This window comes from Paralichthys olivaceus, chromosome 17 (assembly GCF_024713975.1).
Source record: "Paralichthys olivaceus isolate ysfri-2021 chromosome 17, ASM2471397v2, whole genome shotgun sequence".
Lineage (NCBI taxonomy): Eukaryota > Metazoa > Chordata > Actinopteri > Pleuronectiformes > Paralichthyidae > Paralichthys > Paralichthys olivaceus.
The window spans coordinates 20,949,006-20,976,936 of NC_091109.1; the positions used below are offsets into that span (position 1 = coordinate 20,949,006).

The 27,931-nt window shown below is 43.3% G+C and overlaps 2 protein-coding genes across 2 annotated transcripts; one reads left to right on the forward strand and one right to left on the reverse strand.

Annotated features, from left to right (window-relative positions):
- Positions 1–23,302, reverse strand: nell3 (NELL (neural EGFL like) family member 3). The gene is made up of 6 exons (XM_020103173.2): positions 23,167–23,302; positions 5,458–5,598; positions 4,663–5,367; positions 3,631–4,190; positions 3,384–3,450; positions 1–3,227 (listed from the first exon to the last, which is right to left on the reverse strand). Exons 3-6 carry the CDS (start codon positions 5,336–5,338, stop codon positions 1,690–1,692), a joined length of 2,841 nt encoding a protein of 946 aa, XP_019958732.2. The 5' UTR covers positions 5,339–5,367; positions 5,458–5,598; positions 23,167–23,302; the 3' UTR covers positions 1–1,689.
- apbb1ip (amyloid beta (A4) precursor protein-binding, family B, member 1 interacting protein) lies at positions 8,518–27,827 on the forward strand. The gene is made up of 14 exons (XM_020103174.2): positions 8,518–8,899; positions 12,952–13,011; positions 13,953–14,040; positions 14,985–15,256; positions 16,366–16,443; positions 17,830–17,989; positions 21,539–21,660; positions 23,066–23,140; positions 23,244–23,387; positions 23,829–23,939; positions 25,880–25,978; positions 26,066–26,189; positions 26,294–26,355; positions 26,657–27,827. Exons 2-14 carry the CDS (start codon positions 12,952–12,954, stop codon positions 27,476–27,478), a joined length of 2,217 nt encoding a protein of 738 aa, XP_019958733.2. The 5' UTR covers positions 8,518–8,899; the 3' UTR covers positions 27,479–27,827.
- Positions 27,828–27,931: the final 104 nt, after the last annotated feature.

Sequence of the window (27,931 nt, forward strand, 5' to 3'; positions counted from 1 at the left end):
CACAGTACGTGTACATTTTATTTGGTGCTGAACGAGAATACATGCTTCAATGTGCAGAGAGCCCGGCAACACAAACAAAGAAATTCATTACACACAATGATGTGAGAATAAAGCAGAAGAATTTCACTGCCAGCTTCCCGAATCACTTATTAATGTCTAATTGTTGAGAGGACAGAACACACACAAAGGCAATTAGGGAGGATATGCATGGGCAGCTCTTCACAAAGTATGATGTTTGCACTTTCCATAATACTGTTATACTTGTGCAGATAAGTGTATGACAGAGGCTGTCACTGCAGGTACTTGAATATCAACACTGTCTACTCAGTGCGTTACCGTCTAAACCAAATATAAGCATTCAATAGAGTCAATACAAAAGTCCTGTTGTATGAAAGGCAAATAAATATCATCAAAAACATCAAGTACAAAAACTCTCATTGAAATTTAATGACACTGTGTTCATGAAAAACTCTTCAGCTTTTGGGAAACGTGCACATTTTGGCAGAAAGTTGGACGATGATGTTTGATACCACTCTCTCACATGTGCGCTAAATACGAAGCAATGGGTGGCACAGTGGTAAAGAGGTCAGCACGGTCGCCTCACAGCAAAAAAGGTCCTGTGTTTGAACTCAGTGGCCGACCAGGTCATAACTGAAGACTCTCTGTGAGCCTGAGTGGTGGTTTGTTTTTGTATATCAACCCTGTGATGGACGGGCGACCTGTCCTGGGTGTACCGCGCCTTTCCAATCTCAAGCTGGGATTAGTTCCAACGAGCCTCAAAGGATGAGCCGTACGGATAATGGACGATGGGATGAAGCTGTCAAGAGCAGCATTTTAGCTTAGCTTAGCACAAATGCTGAAAAGAAACGGGCGGCCTGACTCTGTCCCAAAGTAAAAAAAATTAGCACCAGTTAATTGGAGTGTGGTATCGATCCCCTGAGGCCGGAGACACACTTGCTTTAAATTACGCGCACGTATCACGACTGCATCTGTGCGTCGGTTGTGCACGTCAACGCTACACATCCAAAAGATGCAATGCGCACATGAACGGCAGCAGAAGTCTATTCTGTCATGACGTCATTGATTTTACACGTCTGGTTGTAGGGATGCGAACACGTGACTGAAGTATATTTCCGGCTTTACTCTCAACCAGGAAATGAATAAACAGATTTCCCAAAGTACCAAACTACTGCTTTTACTACTGCTTCATTATATAATACAAAAAGGCTTGTTACTTACAGTATGTATGTTAAGTGTATGCAGGGATATACATATCAAAAGACTCACACACATATGCAGAAGTAGGCATGCCACTGTGTCTCACACATACACACACACACACACACACTATACAAGCACCAGTGCACACAGATGTACACACACACACACACACACTTAGACATTCAATAAAGAATTGGTCACTGCTCAACCAGCCGAAGTACTTCAAGCAAAAGCAGTACTTATTTAAATCATACACAAAAAACATTTCACCATAAAAATCTAAAAAAAGAGATGAAATATACATTTAAAACAATAATATGACAAAATATGTGGAATACGTTTTTCATCAACCAGTATTTTTCCTGGATTTGGTAAATTGTTGAATCTGCTCTGCAATTCAATAATGTGCAAAACTGTCTTTCTTTCCTTTGACCAACTGTTTTAGTGACATTCAGGCTCCGGGAGGCTTCACACCGCCACCCAGAGGATCGAGATGTTAGTGCCTCCCTCGTGTGTTATCTGGTTAACACGCCCACGGATACAGTCCAGAGTCACGTACACAGCTGTGCCGTTCTGCACCTGAAATGAGGCCCTGAGCCCGATGCTGGCCCACTCGCTGCCTTCAGGCATGTATCCAGACACCTGCTGAGCCACAGGACCCGCCTGCCCACTCTGACCTGGGCCTGCCACCTGCTGCAACGTGAGTTTTACTATGTTACAGGAGTGGATCAGCTTCAGGTTGAGCGCGACGTTCGCTGTCCCTTTCTCGTGGAATATAAAGTTCTTCCGGCCGCTCGGCGCGCCTGAGCGGGCCAAGTGAACCTGCGGCGTGTCTGAGCTGATCTGCTGGAACAGCAGCGGTTTGTTCCTCACCGCTCCGAAGGGAAGACCGGTCCTGGACACGGTAGCGGTCAAAGCCGACGACACAGCTGAAGGAATCCAGATGAGGCTCAGCATGCTGATGCCGGTGCTGTCCCCGAAATAACGGATGTTGCACTGGGAGGGAGACGTGATCTCGAAGCTGAGTGTGTCTCCCCTGTCCACGCTCACGGCGCCAGAGAGGGTGATGGAGGTGTCCCTGTAGTTGACGCCTGTCTTGAAGGCCTGCGTCGCCTCCACACCCGTCCCGTTGCGGTTAGTGTAAGCGATCAGGGAGAAACCCTCTCGAATGCAGGTGTGGCCCATGGAGTACAGCGCCTGCTGGAGGATGAACTTCACCACGCCGCTCTCTGTGAAGCGCACGCCGCGGCTGTCGTGGGTCAGGCTGATCATGTACGGGTCAGACACTGAGGTCATACGGAACGTCGGGCGGTAGCTGGTCTGGTAGTGGACCAACAGGGACATCTGAGCTGTCATGGCAACAGCGCCGGTATCATGAGACAACCAGAGGAGACTCAAAGAGGGAGCGGTGACGTCGTACACATGAAGATCCTTGCTCTGGTTGCAGTGTTGATTCGGACTCTTCAGCAGGAGGGTGAGGGTGTGATTAGGCTCAACCTCGACTCCGCTGCTGACGCTCACCCCCTGAAAGTACTTCCCATCGGGCTGTTCGATGCGGACGCCACTGAGATCCTGACCCTCCTCCTCCTGGCTGCCGTTGAGCCTCATCCCAACCTGGAGGAAGTTCCTGCAGCTGTGCTTTAATGCAAAGTTATGATCCAACCACACCAGGCCGTGCTGCAGGAAGGTCACCTGCCCCGCTTCGTTGGAAAGCAAATCGCTGCTCTCCTTCCCTCGGATGTTCAGCTGAAGCCCCTGGAAGATGTTGGTGCCGGTGGTCCGAGCAGACGGAACTGCAACGTTCGCCGCCCAGGACTGAGAGAGTCGGCTCTCTGAACTCTGGCTGCACACAGCGTCGCTGACGGCCGTGCACGGGACAGAGACAGGCTCTCCGTCACAGTCCGAACAGGCCTGGCACTCCTGCAGCTCCTGGTTGTAGAAGTAGTCGTGGCCGCACATGCCCAGCTCCACTTCCCTCTCAGACACCCCCAGACACCTGAAGCCTCCTGAGCCAGAGAGAAAATATGATTGTTTTGTGTGGATGAAAAATACTTAGATTCTTTTGGTTTTAAATAAACTGGTGTGAATGGATTCTAAGATAAAATCTGTCCATGATCGTAGAATAACTTGTGTTTGTCATCAGCGCCATGTTTTAAACTCACCTGGGGTGTTCAGGCACTTCACTCGCTCCCCACAAATGTTTGGTAGCTCAAGGCATTCGTCTCTGTCCTGTAATTCATACAGATTCATTTTATCTTCATGAAAACATTCTGATATTAATAAAAAATCTTTTCCAAAAACCTGCAATACCAATATCTGCTTAAGTTCTGAAGCTGTAAGTAGACATTCTGTGTTTGTGTTTGAAATTGAAGACAAGGATCAATCATTCAGTCTCTGAGAGGTCAGTACCTGGCACATGCGGTCTGCAGTGGATGAGCACTGTGAGATGAGGAAGAAGCCAGGTGGACACATAGTGCATTTCTCACACTGAGGCGGGTCCCTCTGAAAATCACAGAACTCCTCTGGTCCGCAGGGCGAAGGGCATCCCAGCAGAGGTTGAGGGAAATTCGCCTCCCCGACCACGTCCATCACCTTCGTGTCCATGTCCACTTTGTGGACGGCGTAGGACTTCTGCAGGTGGCTGCGGGCCTGGCTCTGCAGCCCCGCCAAGTGGCTCTCAAAGTAGCTCTGCAGCTCGCCCTGCAGGCCCTGGAAGGACACCTGTTTGACGGTGTCCGAGAGGAGGCTGTACTGGGCCTTCACCACGTCCATCTGCTCGTACATGCGCCGCTGCTGCTCCAGGATTTCGCGCTGCTGGGACAGAAGGGCGTCCTGTTGGTCCACGAGCTTCTGCTGCAGGTCGCGGATGACCACCTGCTGGGCGCGCAGGGCCTCCACCAGCTTCTCCTGCCCCTTGGCCAGCTGGAGGTGCAGGATGAGGGCGTCCTCTGAGGGGACTTCATTCTCGCCTGCGATGAAAATAATGCAGAGTGAAAGACGGGAACACACTTGCTGTTAAACAGTGAACTGGAGGAAATGATTAAATGAGATTAAGTCTGTAGCAGAAGTCTGATTTCAGTGAGGTGCTGGCCCCCAGTGTGTGAACACCCAGTGACCCCGCCGACATGAAAGAACTAGAGCTTTTCTGGACAATTGACTTTGAGACATTGTTCCAGTTGAGCTGCTCTAGATGCCCCGCAGATAACATTGACTTCTAAAGGTCGACAGAGTCCTACCTTGGTTTACAACCCCCACGGCTGATCACAGGTGGAGGAGGTTAAAGCCAATAAAGTGCAGGAGGTGAATTTAAAGGAAATTCAGTGAAAATAATACTTTTTGGATGATTGACTCCTTTGTGTCCTCTTTGGACATTTGGAAAAAGTAAATCAGCCTGAGATCGTCTACACACAACAGATGATGCTGATGATGGAGATAGCAGACCTGGCTTGATGTCACATGTGAGCTGGACACCCAGAGGCGCGCCGCCAAGTTCCGACGAAGAATATCCAAACTCCGGGAAGTCTCCCAGGAACTGCGCGGCTCTGTCGGACAGATGCACGGGAGGACGCTGGCTGGAGACGCTCTCCTCTGAAGCGGCCAGACAGCCCTCACCCACACAGGACTTCGCCCGAGCTTTTGGCCGGATCCTCGGGGGCAGTCTGCACTCGATCCCTCTGCAGTCTCGGGTGTCGTTAGTGGGTTGAAATTGCTTGACAGGAGCGGCGCAGCCCGCGTCCGTGCACCCTGCAGGTAGAGGGAGGACCTCGGGCGCTCTCATCCGTGCGCCTCCACCTCCTCCTCCTCCGCCGCTGATGTTTCCGTGTCGCCCGCGTAGAGGCTGCGCGGCCGGGTAGGCTTGCGACGCAGCTCTCGGAGAACCCGGGTACGCGTGATGTTGGCTGGCCACTATCTGCGCCGCTCTCCCCTGCGTGGTGGGGTTGAATTGCCGCGGCTGCCTGGAGGATCTGCCCCCCGGACAGTGCTCTCCGGTGCACGGTCTCGGATCGCTCGCGTCCCCGCCGAAGCAGTGCGTCCCCCGGCAAAAATCTGCTGCAGCTTGCGCGGTGTTGTGCAGCGAAACCCAGGAGAGCAGCAGCACTGATGTTAGTAAAACCATGTTTGCATGAGAAAAAAATCCTTCTCTACCTGCAAAAGCAGAAAATGCACGTTTAAGCTTATTGGTTAACCAAATGGAAAATCTGGGAAAAAGCTGAAGTTAATCATAAAAAAACAAACTTTATCTCAGTTGATGTGCAGCTCCTGACACGACATCACCTCCAGCTGCAGGTTTGGTGAGACTGACTTCCCTGAGTGTCAGTGAGGAATAAACACATTGGACATTACTGCTGCTGCCTCCTGAGCCTCTGAGCTCCTGCACTGTCAGGATGAGGAATTCCAAAGCTTAATTAGCATCAGGTTTCCCCAGCCCCGAATTAACCCTTCAGCTTCCCTGCATCTCCACACAGGACCTCCCCATGAAGACAGAAAGACAGAATACACTTATTTATTTCAAATGATCCCTCTGTTCTCTTTTCAAAGTGTCATGCTTTATGGCAGAGTTTTGGAGTCATGCTAAGAATAAATGAGGCAGATTTATTTTTCTTTTGCATTTCCAGAATAAAGTCAACAGTTTGAGAATGACATCATTTTTTGGAAATATTGAAGCATATAGAAGAAACATCCAACTGCAGGAGGGGGAGATTTTCTTGTATGTTGTAAATAAAGTTGTGATGCCAAAAATGAAGGAAGTGGAAATGTCAAAGAATTAATTCTAAATGTCAAAGAATAAATTCTAAATGTCAAGAAAAACGTCCAAAAACTTTGGTGTTTTCTAAATAATTGAATAAAAAACATTGAATTATTGATAAAATTCATTTTTTTTCTTTGAAATTTCAAGTTTATTCTCAACATTTCACCTTAATTTTCTTGTCATTTAGTTTCTTACGCCCACCACTCTTCACTTTTGCTCTAATTCTCTTCCGTACTTTCCTGACTGTCACTTTTCATTTCCCTCACTGTTGACTCTCCTTCCTCCCAAAAAGAAAGTGATTGTTGAGACAGCTGCTGGTCCTCAACCCTGTATTCTCCATGTTATACAGGCCTTGTCAACACCGAGCTGCCCTCGTTATAGACAAAGCCAACAAAGGTCAAACTTTTGTTGAAGGGACTTGTGGCAGAAGTCAGGAATGTGAAATCCGCAGCTGCTTTCTCCTAATAAATCTCATCTCAGTGTTTCCAACCTCAGGTCCGGTGGGGGGGTTATCTGAGGCTGATGTGTGGGGTAGTTTGGCAGATTATGTTGTAAATGTCTGTTTGAAAATGTGGAGGTCAGGTAGGGAGTCAATTACTGCCAAGTACAGAAAAGTTGAAATGATGACATCTATTTCCTCCCATTTACTTTGATTATCCTCCAACTTTTACAAACTCGTTTCATCATAATATCAAAAACATGATTCATCTTGTTTTGAATCTCAGAGCTTTGACATTTCTTATCTCACAATTTGAACTTTGACTCATTGTATTTGACGTGGATTTCCCTTAATGTTGACATTTTATGATCTCTCATTATTTCCATTAACTTTCTTTTCCACATTGAAGTTTCACTCCTGTTAAACAAAACAAACCTCAGTTTTCTTGTTTTCTGGAAACTGTTGGTAAATAAGTGCTGCCAAAGAGAGCGGAGGGGCTCTGAGGAATCAGCTGCATACGTACAAAAACATCCAGTTAATTGGTCGTTATTCTTCTGGTGCAAAAGAGCAGCGTGGATTATTTCACCGCAAAAAAAAAAAATAAAAAAAGCACTGCGGCCGGTCTGAGCTGCTCCACACCACCCATAGAGTTCAATGGTGTTTGGCATGTACAGTACAGCAGAGTACAAACAGAGGGCACTGCAACACTCCCACTTTTCACATCATCAGAGTGACAGTTTGTCCTCTGCAGTATTACATTTACCTAACGCTCTATCGTTTTGCAAGGTGCCCACTGGTTTTGTCATTATCACCCCATTTTCTTCTCTGTGCCCGAGCCCAGGGAAGGTGTTTAGAGGGTGTGTTGGAGCGCTCAGATTCAACATGACAGAGAATAATGATTTAAAAATATGCCCTCTGGTACATCTCTCACCTTAACATCTGGGGTTTGTAATTTTTTTCTTAAATCTAACAGACTGCTCTTTGTTAAGAAAGGTCTTGGCTTTGCAACCAGTTCCTACTTCGTTGTATTAAGGTGACTAAAAATAACACTCAGTTTCTTGACTGTGTGCTGTGACACATGTTGGATAACAACATCAGTGCCCCTCTGTTGGACCACCCTCAGATGCAGTGAAGCGCGGCTGCAAAGACACAACAAAGCGGAAAAAAAAAAAAAAGAAAATCACCCCGCACTTGAGAAATGTTCTCTGAGGCACCAGCGTGCTCGTGTTTGGGAGATTCTCTGGTCTCTGATCCTTTTGGTGTCCATGTGTTTGTCAACCCCTGAGAGAGGGAGGAAATGAGGGCGGTCGGGACACATGGAGTGTTTGTTTAATGCATCACGAGTCATGAAAGGCTCTCCAACGCATTCAAGGTTATTTGGTTTCCCCCCCATGGAGCTCAACTTCGCTGTATGATGACAGGATTTCAACACAGAGAGAGAGTGGTCGGCCTTTCCCCTCGGAGCTGAGGGTGTCTTGAGGCAAAATAGGACACAGAAGTGCTATTAATAGTGAAATAATGCAGACAGAGACTAATGTTTTCCTGGAAAATGACGGAATCAGCATCATAGGGCATCATAATGCTAATTATTCCCTCAGTTTCCTAATATTTTGACATGTTGTTGATTTGAGCTGCACACCAAGGCCCTGTGAGCTGAAGGAAGATCACAAAGAGATGTGAAATCTTGATTCTTGGCCTCCCAGGTTGACTCAAGGAGAAATGCAAATAAATACAGCTATCTGTGTCTGCATGGCCAGATAAGAGCTGGAGGCTATTCATACCTTGACAGCTTGACTTTCCTTGGCCCCCCCCCCCCCCTTGAAGATAAATGACCTTGTTGCACCACACCAGTGTCTTAAGATATTCCTTCCTGATTTCAAGACCAGAAGGTTGTACATTTTTTAATTGCACGGAAGATGTGTGCTTTATTTCTGCTCTGGTATCCGTCAGCGCTGTGACGTGCCACATGACCACTCCTGTCCACAGACCTGCAGTAAATCAGTTTCTATGAGGTGAATTATTAACCGAGGCCCGTCACATTCTCCGTGCTGAGTCAGCGTTCCCTTCAAATCTCACCAATACTATTTCATTTCTCTCCACACACTCAATCATCTGCTCAAGCGGTTGTCAATCACCGACATGGTCGTGAATGAGAGTTTTCTCCTGGTGAGACTGAAACAGTTGCAGTGCAGATAAGAAGCACTGTGAGGTGGGGGGGGGGGGGGGTGGCAGCCTAGCGCTGCCCTGACAAGACTGTTGTGAAAGTGTGGAGGCTCTTTGCAAGAATGCAGTGACAGGTCTAGACCTGAACTTCCGCATTGAGCAGGAAGAAAATCAACAGTCAGAGAGCCAGATGCAATCCAAATCAGCACACCCTGCATGTAACTGCTTTTTACTGGTGTAGAGCTTCATCACAGGGTAATATTCGGTCCATGAAGCGGTTATCTTGAAACTAACTGGAGTAACAAGGATTAAAACAATCTGCAGAGGTGAGTCCCGGCTCTGTTAATCTGTACCTTCAGTTAACGGTGAACACCCAGAGCTGCTTTCCTGACTCTGACTACTCTGTGTACGATGGTTTGTTGTTTTCAGTTGATGGCGCTGTCAAACAGAGCATTTGTTTCCCTGCCTCAGTCACAGCAGATATGCAGATATGTCAGTTAGTGTTTGTTGTGGCTGAACATCCGAGGCATTCTGTCAGATTTAATGATTCTAAAGCTTCCTTTTTCAAAAAAAAGTTGTCAAACCAGGATCAAAAAAATGTCCAAAAACTGTCATGGTAGTTTTCTACGATCTTTTTGTTCTGGTGAGATAAATCTAAATTAGTTTGCTGTACCACAAATAAAAAATACATTAGGCGTATTTCAAGATGACAAGACGGGTGTTAGTTCATCTGTGTTCCTGTCTACGGTCCAACAGGGTGGAGCCAGCTCTAATGTCAGACTGCGACATGACTCAATGACCACGAGAAACCGATAGGCCTGGCCTCTTATTTTTAAAGCTCGCAGTGCTGTCAGTTTGTCACTGATGATTGGAACATTTTGTACATTTGGCTTCTGAGATGAGACGTAATCACAGAGGAACACACTGAATCACTTACATGGTGTATCACAGAACATGTCTGATTCAAAGGATGGACTTAAAACCACTTAGTTGATGGTGTTTTTTTCTTGTTTTGGAGCGTCGTCAAGCAATAAAACACCTCAGTACATGTTTATACACACTGTCCAATGACTCCTATGGACTATTTGACTCATTTGCACTAAAAAAAGTACATATCCCTGTTACTCAGTTACTGTAGGTCTTGTGTTTTTAACGGCCCAGTTTGATTCTAAGACAAACCCTCTTCAGCAATCTCAGATATGATCTTGTGTATTGTTAAATGCCAGTTATGATTTGAGGATTTTTATCCCCTCCAGCACTTTGTTTCAGAGTCCCTGACTTCTCTTCTTCACGGTAGCGTTCGACCAGTTCTGTAAACACATCTGCATGAGAGTACAGTTTCTCAATCTGAGTGAAAGAAGGAGTTTCACTACATTATGTCAAACACTCTTTGCCTTGTGTTATTGTCTGGTTTCCATTTTCTTGACTTATGCATGTGCAGGCTTATAAAAAAAGGCCGAGACATATATTTGAGCTTATTTAGGAGGGAGGAGGGGAAACTGTTTTCTGGAGGAATGCACTTGCATATATATATATACTGTATATGTCCAGACTTTAATTTCAGCGAATACCAGAAGTATGTGGTGTGTTCTCACAATGCGTCGTGCGAGTCTGGAGAGTTGCCAGTATTCATGCCTGAGTGTTTCCAATAATATTTAAAAATGCTGACAAATCACATATTCTCAGGGCCGTTTCTGCAAAAAGGCAGTGAAACTCTTTAGTGAAAGTATTTCTTCATCCAAAAATAATGTGAATCATAAGTTCACGTCCATGAAAATTGTTGTGCACTGCAGCTATTGCTAGAAAATCCTGTCCAACAAAGTGTGGCCCTTTAGAGAACTGGATGCATCAATATATTTCTGTCAGATAGCATTAGTCATGCCAGTGTTCCACTTCCAACTAAGACGTTCTCCGAAGTTCCTGATAAGAATCTTTTGAATGATTTTGCAACAGATCTCTGTCAAACCCGATTTCTTGTGCCAAAGATGTTGAAGAGTTTTATTCATGTTTTTATGAACATGGTCGGACTTTTGGAGAAATTAGCTTGTTCCCTCTCTCTCTTGCTGAGAGTTCGGTGACGAGATGAGATGAGGCAGTTTTCAAGATCTGACCAAATGAAATACTGATCCCCTCCGACTTCTCTTTGCCACATGAGGGTTGAAAGAGCTCAGTTTAATGTATTTGGACTCTAAAAGCATACAGGCATTTTTCTCCTTCTCTGAAAAGAGAAACATTCCTTGATCAATCTATGAACCACAATTAAACCAGTTAAATTAAAATGTGACGTTATACCAGTTAGGTAAAACCCTTACGTTAAGTTTGGAAGTGGCTCATGTCATCATTTCCTGCTCGATTTCAACATAGCACATTGGCAGGAAGTTTACGCTTCACCACTTCCTCCCAAAGTGTAAAGCATCTGTGTAAAAAGGGTGGAGGCGCACAAGCTCAAAGAGTACGAAACCCACTCATGAATATGTCACATGGAAATTAAGGCTTGACACCAAGACGTTCGTACACATCACAGAGTTGTGTTATATCATCACATTCAACCACACATGCAGACGTCATCTGTTAGTCGGAACAATATTGATCCATTTCACATTCAAATGGGAAACATCATGTCACAACAGCCTCTGAGCTCTGGCCTGGAACAGCTTCAGTCACACTCGTCTCCACACTGTGACCGAAGGTTTTTGCCTCGGGTGTCTTTTGATTAAATTCTTGCAAAGCGTTTCTCTCTCTTCTGTTGCTGGATCTTACAGTTTACTGCACATGAGTCCACACTGAGAATCATGTGCAGCCACTTTGTTAAAGATAATATTTTTCATATCTAATGTATCATAGCAGCAAAAAAAAAACAAAACGTGAAGAGTTATTCAAACATGTCTGAACGAGCATGAACAGCATTACAAAAAAAAACTCTTTCCAAAACAAACCTGAACGCAACTCTGTTCAATTTCATAAAGCATATGAACACATGAATGTTAAATCAGTGTGCCAACCTTCCACTTTTCATATGTATTGTACTGCATTGAATAACCTTGTTGTTGAGAGGTACTATACAAAAAACTAAATTTTCTTTTGTAGTTCCAAAGTTATTTTGGTTCTGACAGGTCCAAGTTAGCAAAGTCAATCAGAAGGAAATTGATTTTTGTACGATCGTGAATCAAAAGTTGTCCAGTAAAGTCCAGTAACAGCTGCAGAAGCACCGGTACAAGGTGAGACCTTCATGTTCACCGGGCAGTTGTCTTTACCTGCTCTGCGTAAACTCACCATCACAATCCTACAGGAGGATGATGAAGGTGGAGCGTGCACAGTTGCTCCCCATCTAATACTGACACTGACTGAACTCCCGCTCACACCTTCACTGAAGTCACGCTCCCGACTACTACTGCTTATGTTCCACTGTAAGAAAACAGGGACTCTGTTTTGACTGCATATTCTCGCCCATCATAACATTTGCTTTGAGAAATGAGGCTTCAAATGTTACATGAGAGACAGATTACTCACATAATCTAAGAAGGAAACCTTGAGTGAATCTCCAGGAGTTGTTTTCAGAGATAACACGGCTACTATTGTTGTCCCTCAGTGTGTTGTGCCGCCAAATTGAAATAATGAACCTTGATGATGCTGATATTACCCTCACATGTCTGAGTTTTGAATTTTATTGTTGCATTAAGCTTTAGAAAATAATTCGTTTTGTTAGATTTAATGCAATAATTGTAATTATGCAGTGTTTGTGCAAACATTCAGCATGTTAATGTCATCATGGGACTCAATGTGTGGCTTAAAATAACCTGTAACTTGCAGCATTCAGAAGAGGGAAGGTTAGAAGATGTCAAAATTCAATTAGTACGATGGTTTGATGAAGACAACTACAGAAATAGGCCCAGATCCATAAATAATACTGTACATTTTATTCCTGACGCTCTGAGAAAATGAAATAATATTCCCTTCCCCAGTTCAGCTTACAAGATGTGACAAGATCCAGCAAAACAGAAGAAAAAAAAAAAACACACGCCTGCAAGTTATGCATTCAAAGTTTTCTCCGTTCGATCTTGGCTGGAGATGTTTCAGGAAAGCAGAGCCTCGGGGCACAGATTACAATCGCACGCATTTCAAAGTAAAGCAGCAGCAGTACTGTGTTTCTACCACAAGCCACCCGCTGCATTTTTAACATTCACGTCTCCATGCAAATGGATTCACCTCTTCATTCCATACATTCCTTCACCATCACTTGTCACGACAACCGAATCCAATCAATTGCACCAATCGCTACAGTCTATTGATAAACACTGTGCTCTAATAGCTGCATGAGAAAAGAGTCTGATCTCTGAGCTTTTTCTGTGTCTGACATTTCTGTTGTTGCTTCGACCAGATGGACGACATTGACGCCATGTTCAGTGACCTGCTGGGGGAGATGGACCTCCTCACTCAGGTAAGCTCAACCAGTTCCCATGACAACTGTGTAATCTTATTTATCTAACATGTTTAGTATTTATCATGACTTACTGTTAAATACATTTACATTTTTTATTTGAATTAAATAGAAAATAGAACTCATTAATTTAAAGTGAATATTACAGAATAGATGATTCAGAATCCTATATTTACTTTTGGCGGGAACGTACATTTACTTTTTCAGTATCACTTCCTGTCAGAAATATGTTATTCAAATATTTCAGGCAGAATTTCAGCATTTCTTCTGCAAAGAAAACCCCCTTTTTTTTTGCTAAGTGCATCAGATGCTCTTTGTTTGAACAACTAAAATACAATTTGTGCCTGAAAGGAATTATACAGGGCCACATCTTAACTGCTGCACATTTTCTGCAGACTTCCCAGGGTTAATTCCAATACCTTAAATAGACTTTTCTCCCTCAAAGACATATGACAAACCCACTAAAACCCACCATCGATCACCGGGACACTCTAGACTGGCAAGCACAACAGACACAGCGGGGGGGAACTCTTTGTGGTCATCTAACAACCATAAATTACATTTTCTTTTAGAGGGGAGGTCAAATGGCAAACGCATGAGCCAGCACGAGATTACACATTTCTTTCTGAGTGGAAAGCCCTGCTGATCACTTTGATGTTGTTTTCCGGGCCACCAGTCATTTTAAAATCACTTCCCCGGGGGATGAGGTCCAGTTCATATCACACAGAAGCCCCGTTAGGTGTCATACCTGGAAACAGATGTAACATTAAAAGTGTAAATGTTGTACTTTCTCGTATGATATTTGGGGACTGTTTATGTTTCAGTGAACTCAGAATGTGTTGTGCATTAACTCTCTGAGCCTCTCGGGGTCCAGTGCGTGTTGTACAGACATTATATTCATACTCTTATAAACACACCGCCTTGTTCATTGTTTCCTGCAGAGCCTGGAACAGGAGGCAGGACCTCCCGAGCCTCCCCCCCCCACTAACAAGGAAGTCAACTTCTCAATCGGCTTCACCGACCTGAATGGTGACTTAACACTTTGTCCGCCATGAGTGAAGAAACACCACAAAGAGCAGGGTGTTGTACTTCTGCAACACGTTTCCTATAACACCCACTCATTGTATGAGGATCTATCACATATCTAATATCAGTTTTAGGAAGTTGAAAATGAAGGTCACTACTATGAAAAAGGCCCATCTGAGAGCGTAATAAGTGTAAAAACTCAGAGTGACTGTTGCTGCAGAGTCGGGCATCACTTTAAACAATGCTGTACGTGTCAGACCCAAACAGAGGAGCCAGTAAAATAAAGCATAAACTACAAAAGAACAAAAGAACAAAAAACAAAAGAAAACAAAGTCAACAGAAAAACACTAGAAACCAGAAACAACTGCAGAACAGCTAAACTGAAAAGAACATTAGAAACAAAGACTCTGGGAACACGACAGCAAAAGACAAACCGAAGCACAGAGACTTATATCCACAGGGATGATTGAACACAGGTGAAACACATGAGGAGCAGGTGCAGACAATAACGAGGGAGGGAAACAGGACAAAGACAGGAAATAAAGCTACAGACTCACAAAATAAAACAGGAAACTGAGAATGTGGTTTATAATGATGTAGATGAAATGTTACGGGATCACCAAATTATAAATTCTGGTTTAATCATGGTTAGTTAGTAATTCACTCAATGAATAAGCACAGCAATTGTTTAGCTCTGCCTAATAGTACCAGCAACGTTTATTGCAAACAGAAGACAAGGGAAGATGAATGCGTAATGGAGTTATTGCATTACTTCATCAAAACAAAACAAAAAAAGGAACTTGTAAATGAAAAAGAAAGTTCTAAGTGTTTAGAAGAAACCCAATTACACCTAAAACTGTTACTGTAACAGCAGAAGTATTCTTTGTTCTTAAATATACACACTTGAGTTTTTTTTTTTACTAAACTGTTTCTGCTTCTAACACCAGAGTCTCTCCATGAACTGGAGGATAATGATCTGGATGCGCTGATGGCTGATTTGGTCGCTGATCTCAATGCGACAGAAGAGAAACTCGCAGCAGAGATACAAGGTCTGACGGTGCCGTCGCCGCAACCAGCGGATCTGCCGCTCAAAGGCCTGAGCTCTCATGCGTCGCCAGTTTCACCAGCATCTCCAGCGAGCAGCACAAGCAGCAATGTTAGCACCTCGGCCACCTCCCCTCTACCACCTCCGCCCCCTCAGGCTGCAAAGCCTACAAAGGTGTGTGTCGGTGCGGTCACAGTCTTTCAGCGTGATAACAGTAACTTCTGTTAATATATTTTAACCTCTATACAGCCTGTAGCTGGTCAAACATTTAGGAAGTGAGAGTTTTATCAAGGTTTTTCATAATAATAAAAGTATTTCAGAACAAATCTGAAAAAAGAAAACTTCTCTGCGTTGCTATACTGCTTATATGAGGAAGAGGGAATAGTTACTGATGACGAAGTGCTGTCTAAGCCATTCGTGACAAGACAGTATTACAAAACCCAGCGTATATATTTCTGGTCCTTTTCATCTTTGTGGAACCGCTAAGAGTGGTATTGCTCTTACAGCAGTTGGGCGGTGAGATCATGACGAAGTTGTTCCTGGGCTGAGGCATCTGTTACAGTTAGTATCTGAGGTGAAACCGTCTGGAACAGATCAAACACGAGGCAGGAAAGAGAAACAGGATCAATACCTCAGGTTGGAATAGGGGAGGTAAGATGTGGAAGTGTTCAGGGGGGTGAAACCAGACAGGAGCTTATTGCTTTAGCAGAGATTTGTTACCTCATCCTCCTGAAGTAAAAGCACCAGCTGTGCTGAGGCAGTGAATGCGTCATTGTTAGGTCGAGCCGTACAACTTCATTTAAACTGCGCTGTGGGCAGGATTTTTTAAAATCTAAAACCACACCTGACGTGTGGTCCCTGCTTAATCCAGTTATTGTGAATTTACAAATTAAATTCTTGAATGAAACTAATGAGAATGGGAAGCGTCTCCTGAGCAGGACTGAGATGCTACGGCCACAGAAATGGAGACGCCAGATTTTGCTCCTCGTTTACCCGAAACACTTTTTATGGATTCAAAGCAGTACTTCCAAATTTGCAAATAATTCTCATTAATTTTACTACTGAGAGTTAGATGAGAAGACTGATACGTCTGTGCAATAAATGTAAAGGTATAAGCAAGCAATGTGGTTAGCTTAGCATAAAGAGCTAAGCATGGCTTGAGTCCCAAAACAAAATGCATCTACCAGCTAATGTAAGGCAATCTTAGATTGGAGGAAATGCAATTGAAAATCTATTCTTCACTATAATTCATCTGTCTCATTAAATGCTATTGTCTTATTTAGGAGGAAATCGAGGCGCAGATGAAAGCAGACAAAATCAAACTCGCTCTCGAGAAGCTCAAGGAGGCTAAAGTGAAAAAGGTAAGATGACCAATATCAACATCCGCTGCCAACAATAAACTTAAAAGAGATTTTGACTTACGGCTACGAGGACTTCACTGTAAAAGACGTAATGTTCAAACATAGCTCGGCTGTTTGTGCTTTTGAAAACAAACCATAAATCGCAGTAAATGGTGACGACGTTCAAGGAACCAATGTCTTGCTGAACTGCACAGTTTCCTCTGTGGGTGATATGTGGTCACTCTCAAATTTTCAAAGCAGCACACAAAAATGGAAACATGTTTTAAAATGCAAAGCTTCACCTCAGGGTCTGTATTTTTTCATGGATGTTATGATAGATAAGGTGTTTTAGACTTCCTCTCTTGGTGCAGGTGGAACCATCCTAGTGGCCTGTTTCCTTAAGATATAAGGAAAGATATAAATTATATAAAATCTAAACGGAAACGGCAAAAAAAACCTGCAGCTTTCAGAGGAACATCTGTCCCAGCTGTTTGACACAGAAGAGCAAGGTGCACTCTCGGTGGTTTGGGCAGAACGTTATTTTTTCAAGTTTCAGGGAAACCACTGGTTTCCCATGGCTCATGTATTTTTGAAGATACCTTGCATGAGGAAGTACGGTAAAGAATAATTTGCCATCCAGTGAAAGTTTATTCAACCAAACTCCAAAACCATATTGTGTTGAAGGCGAGGTCGAGACGGAGGAACATGTGGGCTAACGCTCTAAACCCTCCTGCGATAACATCTCTGAAAACTCACATTTTTTTGGCACAATGCGAGCGACTGGCTGACCTTGGTTCTGTGAAACTGCTAAACCCTCCAAATCTGGATTTGTCTCCAGATGAGAGGAAGTGTGAAGCCATATGAGCCCGTGAGGAAAGCGCTGGTCTGCTCCAGAGCAAAATTAATTTCAGCTTGGGAGGAGCTGGAAGTACGAAAGTGCCATTGAGACACAAGTGGCAGTGGTCGGCCTCCTCCGGTGGAACTAACATTAACAGGCAGAAACAGCTATTTAGTGTTTGTATCCTGTAATTTAACTGGAAAATAAACAAGTTGCATGTGTGTGGATTCGATGCGTCACTGCAGAGAGAACTGCTGCTGCTGCTGCTGCACACACAACTTTTAACTGCACTCACACAGACACACAAAACCTCATGTTGTGACTGGAACTTTCTTATTAATTATCTCTGACACTTCACAATCGTCCCCGTAAACAAGAGCAGGTAGGAACCAAAAGAAAGGGGAATTTAAGATCAGTAAGAAAATAAATAAGGAACCTAAATGCACATGTTAATAAATACAAATGATGTGATTGTTATATTGATTGATAAATATACATATGAATAAATAGCCATTATATGAGCAATTTCTAATATTGCATTTGTTTGAATTCAAATGTTTTCCGGACAGTTGGTGGTGAAGGTGCTGATGAACGACGGCAGCTCTAAAACCCTGATGGTGGATGAACGGCAGACCGTCAGGGAGGTTCTGGACAACATGTTTGAGAAGACTCACTGCGACTGTAACGTGGACTGGAGCTTGTGCGAGACAAACCCCGAACTGCAGCTCGGTGAGTTACCGCAGTAAATATATAGTGATTCTGTGCAGGGGCACGACTGGGTTTTTAACCTGGGAGGTAACAATAGCACACAGGCTGAGGAGGCTTTATGACCAATGATAAATCTATCAACAATCACCACGGCTGTAAACGTGCTGCCACCGGCTGATGTAGCACCAGACTCATTCTGTGGTTAAATATTTTCAGGTGAGGAAATAAAAGAGGAACAGAACGTGATGCAATTCCAGGATTAGTTTGAGATAAATCTGCTCAGAACTACCAACATTATTTTACTGACGGAAAGATGTCTTCAGACCGGGGACACTGCTTTGATGGGAAGTGATTTCTGGGTAATATAGTGCAGGAGCGCTACAGCAATAAGCACTAACTGAGCAGCAGATATATCAACAGAACAAGAAAAACACAGCAGCGGTAGATTTCAGCTTTAACAACATAAGCCCTCAATGTGTTTTTATCTGAACTGTCAGCTAACACACACACACACACACACACACACACACACACACACACACACACACACACACACACACACACACACACACACACACACACACACACACACACACACACACACACTGAATGTACAGGCGGGGATTTTTCATCCTGGTCCAGATGATGGACTGTGTTTTTATTGGCATGACGGCCACACTGCAGCGAGCTCACAATGAAACACTGATCTTTCTCCCATTCATCTCCCCCCTCCTCTCTTTCCTGCAGTCTCTCTATCACTCCCTCTGTCACACACACACATGCGTACAGTGTAGACAGGTGGGTTTAATTTGTTGCGTCGGACACTGTCAGTCATCCTCCCTGTCATGTGGAAATGGGAGCCTTATGATCTCAATCCTCTGTCTGAGCGCTCGGTGCTATATTTACTTCAGCTGCCGGCCTCAGATTCTGCAGCCGTTCATTACCATCTGGTTTCTCTGTTTTCTAACAACTTCATCAAATTGTTGCAGAGCTGAATTCATTTCTTTTTTTTAAAGAAACAGTCTTATATGTCACAGACAAGGGGTCATTGTGCTCCATGGTGAAAGGGTTTTAATGAAACACTGGTGGTAAAATCATTAACCTTTGCGAGCGACAGAACTTAAGCCAATGTTGTTTTGCTTAAAAATTATATTCAAGTAATTTTATATGCAGCTAAGTTAAACTGTGACGCACTAAATTAGAGGATAAGCCAAGAAATATTGGGCTTTTTTCTTATTTTAACTAAATCTGACTAAAACCAAGGAATGCGTTAATTCATTTTGCAAAACTTCCCTAATCTGTCTGTGCACGACTCCAATGAAAGTAGAAATAAATTCACAGTTACGTGCTATAAGTTTCATTTCCTAAAACATCTGAGCTCTGACTCAGTTTTCATATTTGTTATTTTCAGTAGCGGATAAATACATTGACAGTTTTGGTTATTATGACAATAACATAGATTATCTGTCTGATTAAATATCTTTTCACAGAAAACATTTACAGATTTACCTTTTGGATGGACTGAGTCTGTAATACTGTTTATGACAGAGGGCTCCTGTGCTGTATCCTCACGGTGTCTGAATAATCAGACGAAAATTCACTTGAAGTTCCGCCTCAACTAATAAAACAAGCAAATATTATTAAGAGGCGTGGATGTATATGAATTCTATTACACAAACAAAAACCTTTTGTGTAAAGTATCCAGGATTTTTCCTCATTGGGCGCATGAACACAACGTATAGTCGGAACACCGACTTTACAGTTTGGGAAATGGGACCTTCCGACGAGAGTGTGAATGCACAATTAAACACTGTAGGAGTCCAATCAGTGCTGTAGATAGATCTCAAAGCTGCCTGTGCAAAAACAAATGAGGAAATGAGTGTTTCCCTCTAGTCAACACGGTTTATTTTTAAACGAATAATGTCCGAGACACAGATCTAACTTTAAATCCTTTTGTGTGTGTAACTTGACTCAGAGGCATCACGGACAGGGTCATCTCTGACTAACTGAGCAGCTTCACAATGGAAACTGTTCATTCATCGTTCAATGTGTGTTTTAATCAATAAAAAAAAAAAGTCCAGGGCTCTCGGAGCGTAGTAAACACCCACGGACCTCGACAGCATCAAACAAATCTTGATCCAGCCACGTGTTCGCCATCCACTCCAGCGCCGCGACACACTGTGTGGTTAATGGACTTCAAAGGGAGTTTTACCCCTAATAACTCACTCCAGCAGAAAAGTCACACCATCCATTTAATGATTGTAATAGTCAAACTATGAACTGGAACACTGGCAGCAATTTATTTAATGCCTACCTCTGCCTCGGCTGGAAACCTGTAATTGGGGAGCGTGGCTAAACTCCAGTCAAATGCCCGGTACACGATTGAGATCTATGGCACCGATTGTGTGGGTGGGCAGAGGAGGAGATGGAAAGTACTTTTAATGTGTTTTCGAGCTTCGGTGCCATTTAAAGTTCTTCCAGCAAATGGGGAGGGTTGTATTTTATCGATCCCTTCCTTAATTCGGCCCATTTGAAATGGACAATTCCACAGCTGTGACTTGGAACCAGGCTCAGCTGAGTTAAAGATTTTGTGGCAGAGTGAAGTATGTCCACACGCAGTGCAAAGCTAAAACAGAGAATGTCAAGTGAGATTAAAGAGATTCTGGTTTCAACTATTTTGACTCATTCTGAGACAAACTGGAGGTATTTGTATTTTTCCAAATGTCAGAGTAGAGGAAGTCGTGTTTTATCTTGCAGAAAAAAGTTTTTTACGGCTGATCACAGAGCGAATACAGGCAGTACAGTACTGAACGTACGTGCAAAGTCAAATTTAGATGTACTTCATTCGAGTATTCCCACTTTAAGACCCTCGGCCGTGACAGTGACACCACTGGTCTTTTGTCTTTATGGCGTCTGAAATAACTTTTGTTATCATCACTCAAACAAGTGATCATTCATGGTCATGCGAATGAGGCTTGTCATTTCTCAGGAACAAAAGCAGAACTACAGTATTGCTGCAGTTCCTGAACCTCAACCAAATTCTTTTATTTTCCTATCGGGCACAAACTGCTTCCAAAGCAGAAATCCAGTTGTCTCACAATAAAATCGTCACGTGCACTACGAGTGTTGATGGAGAAACTAAATCATTTAATGACAAAATTCTTATTTGAAGAGTTTTTTGTCCTGTAGTGAAGATGTGACTTGTTGACAGTGTTACTGAATATCACTTTGCAGAAGTTTTACACAAAACTTATACTACATTGATAAAAACAACGCCAACACCTAAAGATACTTAAAAATACTAATAAAACTTGTATTTCTACACGAGTACTTCGACACAGCCGCTTGCAGCCTATATGTTTAGCATTAATGGAACCATCAACAATTACACTGACACTGGATTGCAAACATTTCTATTGGATCATTTTCTCTGTCGACTAACACATGTGCAATTAGGTTAATTTAAAATATGTGATATTCATATAGGTTTTAAACAATATGGCGTCAAGGCAATGATACGGATCCTATCATAATGACTTTACTGACATTTAGTTTGATTTCTTTTTGCAGAACGGACATTTGAAGACCATGAGAACCTCGTGGACCCGCTCCTAGCATGGGCGAGGGACACCGAAAACAAAATCCTCTTCAAAGAGCGTGGGGAAAAATTTGAGGTTTTCAAAAACCCACAGGTTTGTCCCCTTATTGCACATATCAACACTTTCAGGTCATTACATATTGTAGCTTGCGTACTGAGTGATCGGAGGGGATGTGCATGTGATATCTCTAAAGTATAGCACTGGCTAGTTCATTATTCTTGGCCTTGATTTGTGCAAATCTCTCTCCACGTTGTTTCAGCTCAGCGCCGTCTGGCTCTTTTCACTGCTTGTTTATTATGAGATGTGTTTGCTCCACGCAGGATGACCTCTTACATTTATGTCCTCGCTATAATATATCAGACAAAACAGCTTCTGGGAAAAGACGGAGAGATTCCGTCATGTTTGTTGATATAACGGATCCATTAATAATCTCAGGGTATTTAATGGACTTGGTCTGTTGGCAGAGACAAATAACCGGTCTGGAAACCTGGTGAGACATTCTCATATTTAAAACACTCCATCATGTCTTCCACATCCTCCAACACAAGACAGATCTATTTTATACAGAATGTCCCTTTCAATTTACAGCTTCAACTTTGGCGATGGAAAGATTTAGGCCCAAACTGATTTGAAATCAAACTCGCAGAGTAACACAGGGACAAAGAATCAGGGTTTGGAAGCACTGAGTTTCAAATATGTGCTGTTCTCACCAGCTACAACTTCTGAAGCCAAGTGCTTGTTATGTGTCCCTGTATGCGTCCCCCGTTTGTGTCTTTATCTCCTCTCCCCTGTCGCTCCTCTCTCGTTCAACCAATCAGGCATCATGAGCTGCACCTGACCAGGGAACTGAGGTGCCTTTAAAAGCTGCTGCGTCAGGCTCAGGCTTCCAGCGTGAGGATGCTGGTTTCACTGTGTCTCAACCAGAGAGTTTAACTTTGTTTAATATGTCTGTTAATGTTTATAAATCCCATGGTTTGTGTTGTTCTGTTGTCGATTTGTGTCAGTGGTTGTCAGTGATTCACAAAAATCGGGTATTTCAATGACTGTGTGAAGGAACACAGATATTCTAATGTGCAAAACCATGAGTCTGCACTGAGGCACAGCAGCTGTTTGTGCTAAATGTTAATGTGAACATGTTTCCGTAATTACATTTTGGCAACTTGAGCTAGAGAGCGTTTACCTCTTTGAGTTAAATGCTCAAGTGAACCTGCTCCAGTAGTTTAGAAGTCACTTTGGCGTTTAGCTCTTTTAACTAAAGTGACTTTACTATAACACTTTAAAAATGTCGATGTTTACACCATACACAGTGAAGCGGAGGCTGACGGTAACACAGTTCCTCTTCAGGAGGATTTGAATATGTGCACCAACGTTTGTGTTCAATAGCTGTTTAAACATTTCTCACAAAAAGATATGCTCCAGTTTCTAATGCTGACATGTTAAAAACTTCTAATAGCCATCAGTCGCACTCATTTATGTACTTTACGTTTTACTCCTGCAGAACTTTTATCTTTGGAAAAAGGATAAGAAAGCCCTCAAAGAAATAAAGGACAAAGACAAGGAGATATTAATAGAGGTAAAGAAACATGCACACAAACTCACCGGTGAAGGCAGTCTTCCCAGGGGGTGCTAATTTTCTCCTCTTCACCTCCTCTTTCATCCCATCTTCACGTCCACAGGAGAATTTCTGCAGGACGTCCATCATCGTGCCCGACCTGGAGGGGGTGCTGCACCTCAGAGAGGATGGAAAGAAGTCCTGGAAGCAGCGGCTCTTCCAGCTGAGGGCCTCTGGGATTTATTATGTGCCCAAAGGGAAGACCAAGGTCAGGGGTCAAAAGACAAAAGACCAAACACCACATCCACTGGTTCTCTGAAACATTCATTCATGATGGAGATCGAAATCCTGCACATGTGGACATTTTTTTTTTTTGCAATTTCAAATGAAACACTGATGAAATGTAAGAGCAGTTTGTTCATTCATTGTCCTACGAAGATGTAGAGTTTTGTATTTCTACTTTATCAACCCCGCTCTCGCTTCATGCACGGCTGAATATAACTACATCTTGTACTCCCTGCTGGATAGTACATTCACTCGCTGTATATCTCAGATGTCTTAGCAGCTACTACTCCCATACACACCTCCACACAGTGTATTACTACTGCATCTGTACTGCAGATATTCAATTCAGTCGACACGAAAACCAAACCCAGAGATGCTACAGATCCCTGATGTAATGCGATCCTTCTTTTTATTTCTTTTTCAGTCGTCCCGTGACCTTGTTTGCTTTCAACAGTTTGACAACATAAATGTCTACTACGGCAAAGACTTCAAGACCAAATACAAGGCCCCAACGGACTTCTGCTTTGTTCTGAAGGTAAGCTGAAAATATGTTTTATCCATTAGTCAAAACCAGTCACACGTTTCACTGTGGAATTATTTTACAGAGAAGCAGCAACTTCCCTAAACTCTGCTATCAAACACAAACCGTGGTTTATTACTGGTTCACTGGTCCCTGCTACGATGGTTAACACAGAATAACGAAGCAGAAGATGGTAATGCTATACTGGAAACGTGAAAAGCAATAAATAGTTTAGTTTGAAGAAGTGAAAAGAGTTGAGTGAAGAAGTGGTGAGCTAGATGAGATTTAATGTAAAAAAAAGTTACAGTAAAAGCACTTTGCATTTAATTAAGAGTACTTCAAAACTGAGAATATTAACAACGATGGGACGTACAGCGCTCGTTTGAGAGTGAGAAGTGCTGATGTGGAAATAAAGGAAAGAATTAGATGGGTTGGTGGGTCAGTTTTAAAGGGATGTGAAAGTCTGCCTTCTTTCCTTTCCCCTATCTCATCTGGGAAACACTAGAATCAGCAGATACCATTAGAGTAGATGGTGAGGATCAAAGTGAAAAGAGCTTAGAGAGGCAAAGAAACTGAATTGCCCACCGGTGAAAGAAACAGCCCTCAAGGTTTTAGACGGAGGGAGGAGGAAAAGGTGCTGTTTGTCCAAGGGCAAAGGAACAAGGGACTGTCGGCGTGGACGTGTTGGAAAACTATAGGTTTCACGCGGGTTCTTGTCCTCACAGTTCAGGCCTCGTACAGAACAAACTGCAGACTGTATGAATGTGATATGATGATAACTGATGTTAAATTAGGGTGTTAGGGCGTTTGGAGACATTACATGGGTGGTGTTTACGAGCTGACGGAAACTGCTGCAATTTAAGCTTCAGCATTTAACAGTTATACTGAGAAACCGTCCTCATTATCTACAACTGATATCCTGACGTCATGAGGGAATTCAACATTTGACTCTAAGTCCTTTTAAAGTCCACGACATAGAAGAAATACTTTTGGAATCACTTTTCTCGGATAAAACCAACAAAGATGACGTGAGCAGAAAAACTCAAAACTCTTATTGCTCCTGATGCAAGCAAGATAAAAGTGCACGTGAAGATACGACTGTGTGAGATTCTGTTTTCTGCCTCTCCCTCTCTGTTTGTCTTCACTGATACTGACTGGATTATTTCAAATAACAGGAAATTAAAATCTATTTAACACTCTTGACTCTAGACTCACTCTGCCCCCTTGTGGCACCTTGTGATATCCTTAAGATCATCGAGGAGTAATAGAATAATTAAAAACATTTTATTGAGTTGGTTTAAGCCCTTAGGCAGAGTCAATAGATTTTGTTTCCCTGTGCACTAATGAAATACAACACATTGCGTCTTAAACTGAATATGGTACAGTGCAGTTTTGAAACTGTACAATGGTGTCATAATACTTTTTGTCCCCCCAGACGCTACTTTGGTGTTTCATACTTTGATAGAAGGATGTAAATGTATCATGTGGCTTTGTTAGATTAAATACTTCTGGAGGGATCTGTGGAAAATATGTAAATAAATACATACATTTCATCTCTATCTCCAAAATGTAAAAACAGGTCAAAGCAATCCTTAATTAAAACATATTAAATCATGATAACAGAATACACGTAATGTATCCTATACATAACTCTGCTGTGGCTGCAAGTAGTAATCATTTTCAGGATTAATCGTTTCGTCCATCAAGTGTCAGTAAATAGAGATAATTCGCCGCCTGACAGACTGTCACATATTCCCACAGGCCAAGGTGACATCTTTAAATTGCTTGTCTTGTCCCGATAACAGTGAAAACTCCAAATATGTTCAGTTGACGATCATCAGACTGACAAACGGCAGCAAATAGTTGCAGTCAGACACATGAGTATCAAAAAGCTGCTGTTTTAAAATGGTAAACTTGTTCTTTACCATGTTTGTTGTGTGGATTTGTCTGTGTAGCATCCTCAGATCCAGAAGGACTCTCAGTACATCAAGTACCTGTGCTGCGATGACGCCTGGAGCATGAATCTGTGGGTGACTGGAATACGGATTGCAAAGGTAAACTTGAACAACCGTGCTTTCAATAACAACATAAACTCAAGCAGAAGTCACGAAGGTCACGATCTGTGTTCCTCACACTTCCAGTACGGCAAGTCTCTGTATGAGAACTTTAAAACGGCAGAGAAGAAGGCAGCTGTCAACTCTGTGTGGATGAACCGCAGCACTCCCTCCAGCTCCAATCCATCGACGCCCTCGCCCACCATCAGAGGTAGAGCGACACGCGATCAGTGACACGACCCAGATGTGTTAGTAACACTGCTATGTTTTTTTCTTGTTCATTACGTTCACTCGTGCAAAATTCTCTTCTTCCAGCCAAGTCACAGAGTCAGGCAAACGGTCACGCTCCCAAACCCGAACCAGGACCTGCATCCGAGGTGAGCCACTCCTCGTTACCTCATTAAGGAGGTTGTGTTTTCAACCTGAAACTTGGTGGAAGGCTGGGACGTGAAAGAAGTCATTCGATTTTGGCAATTTTATTTTGCTAATTTAATTGTTTCAATCATTTGATTTATATATATATATATATATATATAAATATATATATATAATGTGTGTGTGTATGATAATCAATATTTTCTGGTTTCAGCTTTGCAAATGTATTTGCTGTTTTTCTGTCACCTTGTCAATTTACACGATAAACGTTTAATTGAAAAATAATCTCACATTTATCCTCAGGACTTTGGAAGCATCCCACCTCCACCTCCTCTTCCTCCACCATCAGGCGGGTTTTTTCCTCCGCCACCTCTGGACCCATCATTCCCTCCTCCACCGCCTCCTTTAGCTGCCTCGAAACCCGCCCTGCCCCAGCGACAACTACCAACCAACTTCCCTCCACCTCCACCTGCAATGGACCTTCCTCCTCCGCCCCTGCCTCCGCCTGTCGACGACTCCTCAGAGGCACCACCAGACTTCCTCCCACCTCCTCCTCCTCCAATGTCAGTGAAATCCCTCCCATCTCCTCATCCATCCTTTGGTTCAATGCCACCTCCTCCTCCATCCTCTGGTTCAATGCCACTTCCTCCTCCTCCTCTGTCAGCGAAATCCCTCCCATCCCCTCCTCGGTCCTTTGGTTCATTGCCACCTCCTCCTCTGTCAGCGAAATCCCTCCCATCCCCTCCTCGGTCCTTTGGTTCATTGCCACCTCCTCCTCCTGCGTCAATGAAATCACTCTCACCGTCACCACCCTGTTTCAGGGGCATGGACCAGTCTATGCCTCCTCCACCACCCGACCCAAGCTTTTTACCACCTCCTCCACCTCAGCCAGTGTTCACAGGGGCTGGGGCTCCTCCTCCTCCACCACCTCCTCCTCCTCCACCCTCTGCTCCTACCGCTGCCCCAAGAGGAGCAGCGCAGTCTTCTGGATCATTGAAGAAGAGGCCTCCTCCTCCACCAAAGAGGACTACACCATCGCTGCATGGAGAAGGAGGAGGAGGAGGAGGTGGGGACTTGATGTCAGAACTGATGTTAGCCATGCAGAAGAAGCGCGGCGACCATTAGTCTGAGCAGGTCATTTGTGGAGAATAAATAAGAACTCTGTCGAACGAAGAGTAATTTAAAACTTAATCTGCATTTTCCATCCGCAGCTGTTCTAATGTCACATCTGGAGATCAATACACACATTGATCCACTTATCCAGAGCATTGTGGTGATTCATCTGTAGTCCAGCCTGGTAACTGTTTTAAACTTGGTTAGAAATCAGTGACAGCTGTAAGAAAACATTCAATCTTGCTGCTGTCATCATAGTTTTTTTATAGAGTTGTATATATTGTCATGTTTACCTGGTAGAATACAGAGTGTTGTTATTTTTCAAATGACTGTCATCTAAATAAAAACTCCTGAACAAATATCTTCTGATTCCTGGTGGCATAAGAAAAAGACAAACTGAACATTGTCTCTGACTGGACTGAATCTTTGGACTTGACTGACCTCTTTAAAATCTTTTCTTATCGT

What these genes read in the sequence shown, in the direction of transcription:
- apbb1ip (XM_020103174.2), top strand. Translation starts at nt 12,952, where the DNA reads ATGGACGACATTGACGCCATGTTCAGTGACCTGCTGGGGGAGATGGAC. An exon ending in ACAAGGAGATATTAATAGAG is followed by an intron (nt 23,141 to 23,243) that starts GTAAAGAAACAT and finishes TCACGTCCACAG; the next exon opens with GAGAATTTCTGCAGGACGTC. An exon ending in AACCAGGACCTGCATCCGAG is followed by an intron (nt 26,356 to 26,656) that starts GTGAGCCACTCC and finishes ATTTATCCTCAG; the next exon opens with GACTTTGGAAGCATCCCACC.
- nell3 (XM_020103173.2), bottom strand. Translation starts at nt 5,338, where the DNA reads ATGGTTTTACTAACATCAGTGCTGCTGCTCTCCTGGGTTTCGCTGCAC. An exon ending in CTGCAGACCGCATGTGCCAG is followed by an intron (nt 3,451 to 3,630) that starts GTACTGACCTCT and finishes TATGAATTACAG; the next exon opens with GACAGAGACGAATGCCTTGA. An exon ending in GAAGTGCCTGAACACCCCAG is followed by an intron (nt 3,228 to 3,383) that starts GTGAGTTTAAAA and finishes TCTCTGGCTCAG; the next exon opens with GAGGCTTCAGGTGTCTGGGG.